Raw genomic sequence first — 3,987 nt, 5'->3', positions numbered from 1 at the left:
AAGCATGTCAAACTTTCCTTCTTTCCTTCCTTCCAAGTAGAATTGCTGTGGCAATCGGATGAACTGCTTGAAGCCGATACAAATTGAGCTGTGACATTCAGATGCAAGTACTGATTAACAGTTCCCTTTGGACTAGGACTTTTTGAACTTCTTTAAAGAGAAGTCCGTCAGCTTAAGTAACATTGAATTGTTGCTCAAGGTTTTTAAGGGCTGGTATTACTTTAATGAATTCAGCAGCATCACACCTGTGGCAAGCAAGTTCAGGCTTGGAACCTGCATAGTTAAGTACAAATTTTGTGTATTAGGAGAACTTCCATGAAATGGAAAGAGTAGGGAACATTGTTGGTAATTTCATAGCTGTCAAAATTCTGATTTTATTAAAGTCAGCAGGAGCCTGGGTGTTACACAGGGTCTGTTTCACTCCCTTCACTGGGCAGATTGGTGCTGTGATGGCATTCCATGTTTTTCATTTTTAATTACCTGTATTTGATATATAGGATATATACCTGTACAGGATATATACAGTTTCAATCTGTCTAGGACTTCTTTTGCCACTGTTCCTCATGGCTATGAATGTTATATCACTGCTTAGCCCTACAGTTCAAAAACTGGGGCAAAAACATTAAAAAAACCAAAACACCCCCCATCCACCCCCCCAAAAAAAAACCACCACAACATTATCCAGCAGTTTGGACAGTTCCTAAGGTTAAAAACTCTAGTTAACTGATAGAAGCAGAGTCTGCATGAGAGGCAGCTTGAGCCCTTGAGGGATGCTGGCTTTTGTTACTTGATATACTCTGCTTTTTTCAATCTGCACAGAAACCCAGTCGCACGCTGGTGCAAAGGATGGGGAGCAGGCACCCTGTGTGTGGGAGAGCACGTTCCCTGCAGCACCTTCAGGCTGTGGTGCACAAAGGTGCTGAGTGCTTCGGGTTTGCTTGAGCCAAGTTGTTGCGTGCAATGCTTCCAGACTCATTTCTTGGTCTGGGGAAAAAAAAAGTGAAGGAGAGGAAAAAGGTCCCTCCTCAGCTACTTTTCTTTGTGTTACCTGGAAAGTTTGTAGCTGGCTTTGCTCTCTGGCCACATCAGTACCTAGATCTGCTTTGCATGAAACCTCTCATTGCAGGTAGGAAGGATGAGCTCCTATGCTGACATCTGCGGGTCCAAGCACGCGCAGGGCAGCACCGAAGGAGGGTACCAACGCTATGGAGTTCGGTCCTACCTACATCAGTTTTATGAGGACTGCACGGCTTCAATTTGGGAGTATGAGGATGATTTTCAGATCCAGAGATCGCCTAGCAGGTGGAGCTCTGCTTTCTGGAAGGTACTGCCCATTGCTCAAGAGAGAAACTCCCATTTTGAGATGTTTTCACGTAGAACTAATGATTTTAGGTATCCATCCAGAAAGGCCTTCTGTTGCTGAGTTTTCACCGGGATGACTGAAAAAGAGTCTGCCTGAAAACAGGGCACTCTTACCAAGATACAGCAGCTTCCAAATGAGTCCTGGGATCTTTGGATCCTCTAGTTTCTCTGTCACAAGGACTCATGTCACCGAAACCTCAAAGCCTTGCCTGGGGAGCCCCACCCATAGCTTGCCAGTGTAGTTTACCTCTGCTCTGCACCCAGAATAGTCCTGTCAGTTTATCAGGAGTAGGACTGGTAGGTTAGGGCCATTTTGGGTGAACCAAATTTTGCACTTCCACTTGAAATGTGCTAGAAATAGTCTGTGATCTGTTCACAGCAATAGCAACTTCCTTCTAATCCCTGCAAAGGACTGACATTTCATGGAGTAAAAGCAAGTGGTGTATATGACATGGACTATCAACAGGGACTGAACTGTTCGTGTATCCACCACCTAAAGCTGAAGAAAGAATCAGTCACAGAGCACTGGGCTTAAACTGTGCTCCTCTCTGTGATGGGCCTTTGGACATGGAATGCTATTTAGATTTATATAGGTGCATATTGCATTGTTTCCAGAAATGTCAGTGCTGGATTGTAGAGTTATGAGCTGTAAAAAGACAGTTTCTCCATGTATTCTAGTTGTAGTAGGGTGACATATGACCTGAAAGAAAAATACCAGACTTCTCATAGAAGAGAGCTGTACCCGCAAGACACTGTGAAAGCTAAGTGCCTCCTAGGACCACTTGCCAACTAATAACCAGAAAGCCATATTAATTGGGTTTTTTTGTTTTTTTTTGTTTGTTTGTTTCTCTCTTTGTTTTCCAGGTCGGACTCATCTCTGGAACGGCTTTCATGTTGATAGGCTTAACGGTTCTTGTAGTGGGTTTTCTTGTGCCACCAAAAATCGAAGCTCTTGGGAAAGATGATTTTATTGTGGTGGATACGCGTGCCATTCAGTTTAACGGGTCCCTTGATATATGCAAGCTGGCAGGAGCAATCTTGTTTTGCATTGGAGGGTCCACTGTGGCAGCGTGTCTGCTGATGTCCGCTTTTGCTCAAAGTTACTCCAAAGAAGAAAAGTACCTCCAGCAAAGATTTAAAGAGAGAATAGCTGATATAAAAGCCCATGCAAACCCAGTCACAAAAGCGCCAGCACCAGGAGAATCAAAGATACCTGTCACTTTGTCCAAAGTTCAAAATGTACAACCTCTATCTGAAACCTGACCCTTCCCTTAGGTTTTGTTTCCCACTTGTAGATTACTTTTAACTGGAAAATATCAGCTGTTGTTGGCGTACGTGCTAGTCAATCCAACATGGAGTGCTCTGCTGTACAAACACACAGCTGATGGGGAAGCTGCTCCAACACAAATTTAGGATTGGGAATAGGGAAATTATGTGATTAGACCTGTGACCAATATATTCAGTGTATTCAAACATTTTAACCTGTGTTGAACCAATGAGTCCTTGCAGTAACCATTAGGTGTTTAGCTATCAGATTGCATCCCTGGAAAACATCGGGTGTGTTTATGACAGCTGGACCAGGAACACACTACATCCCATTGTTTAAAGTTTAGATAAGTTGGCTTTTGGTTTTGTTTTCTTCTTGCCTTTGAAAATACTGTTTAGTCTTACTTTTACCTCCTGGTTCTGCTGTCTGGGAAGCCAAGATTCTGCCCTTGTAATTTGCACTTGTCCTCCTGTCAGACACGACAGTCAGTATCAGAGTAATCCCACACAGGTAGAACATACATGACAGTGAGTGCCCTTAATTTGATCCTGGCACATGTCGCTTCCCAGCAATGTTACTTGCTGGGAAAAGCAACTCATACTTGATCCCGAGTTACAGTTAACCTGTGCAAAACTGACACTTTTGTCATTGCCATATTAACAAAAAAATACAAAGATAATGAATTCATACGGGAGGAGGAACATCATACGTGTGTATCTTTGGTTTGATGTTGTTTCGTTCATTATATTGTATTATGTTTGAAGCTCATACAAAATGTTTTGATTTTGGCCAGGCATGGATTACTCAGTGTTGTTGGACATGCCCAGGCCCTATATTCTGTCAGTACATTAATGCCATGTTAGATGACCTTAAACCTATCTAAAGACATTTCAAAATATGTGGTTTATATTTTTATAGAGGATAGAAAAAGTTATGCTTAACCAGATACATTTATGTAAACGCTTACCTGAAGATTTGTCCTTTCACTGAAGACCCTTAATTATTTTCCCACCCAGGGCAATTATTTCACTATCTTAATCTATGGATTTAAATTAAACTGTATAAAGGAAGATGTGACATTTGTACTCTCTGACAATGTGTGCCACCTTATAGTTCTGTCTATTTTTTGAATGGATTGAATAAAATTCTAGGCGTGAGCCAACCATGGATTTGGTGAAAAGTCTCTTTCTAGTCAAGCAGCTTTTTGCTACAAATCTAGTACTCCAGTCTGAAAGCAGACATCTGCAGTCAAAACTCACCGGTCTCTTAATGCAGTCTGTGTTTTCAGCTTTCATAGGTGAGGAAGTCACTTTGGTGCTGAATAAGAAGATTGTGGCACACTAACGAGATGTATGTGG

The 3,987-nt window shown here is 42.1% G+C and overlaps 1 protein-coding gene across 1 annotated transcript; it reads left to right on the top strand.

Annotated features, from left to right (window-relative positions):
* The first annotated feature begins 1,129 nt into the window (after positions 1-1,129).
* Positions 1,130-2,906, top strand: NRSN1 (neurensin 1). The gene is made up of 2 exons (XM_010087731.1): positions 1,130-1,324; positions 2,227-2,906. Exons 1-2 carry the CDS (start codon positions 1,136-1,138, stop codon positions 2,623-2,625), a joined length of 588 nt encoding a protein of 195 aa, XP_010086033.1. The 5' UTR covers positions 1,130-1,135; the 3' UTR covers positions 2,626-2,906.
* The last annotated feature ends 1,081 nt before the right edge of the window (positions 2,907-3,987 follow it).

The sequence above is a fragment of the Pterocles gutturalis genome, unplaced genomic scaffold (assembly GCF_000699245.1).
Source record: "Pterocles gutturalis isolate BGI_N339 unplaced genomic scaffold, ASM69924v1 scaffold25881, whole genome shotgun sequence".
Lineage (NCBI taxonomy): Eukaryota > Metazoa > Chordata > Aves > Pterocliformes > Pteroclidae > Pterocles > Pterocles gutturalis.
Note: the sequence above shows the minus strand (reverse complement) of the source record. Positions and strands in the feature narration are given on the sequence as shown.

Coding starts and splice junctions, on each gene's coding strand:
- NRSN1 (XM_010087731.1), top strand. CDS start 1,136: ATGAGCTCCTATGCTGACATCTGCGGGTCCAAGCACGCGCAGGGCAGC. Junction 1,325..2,226: donor GGAGCTCTGCTTTCTGGAAG/GTACTGCCCATT, acceptor TTTGTTTTCCAG/GTCGGACTCATCTCTGGAAC.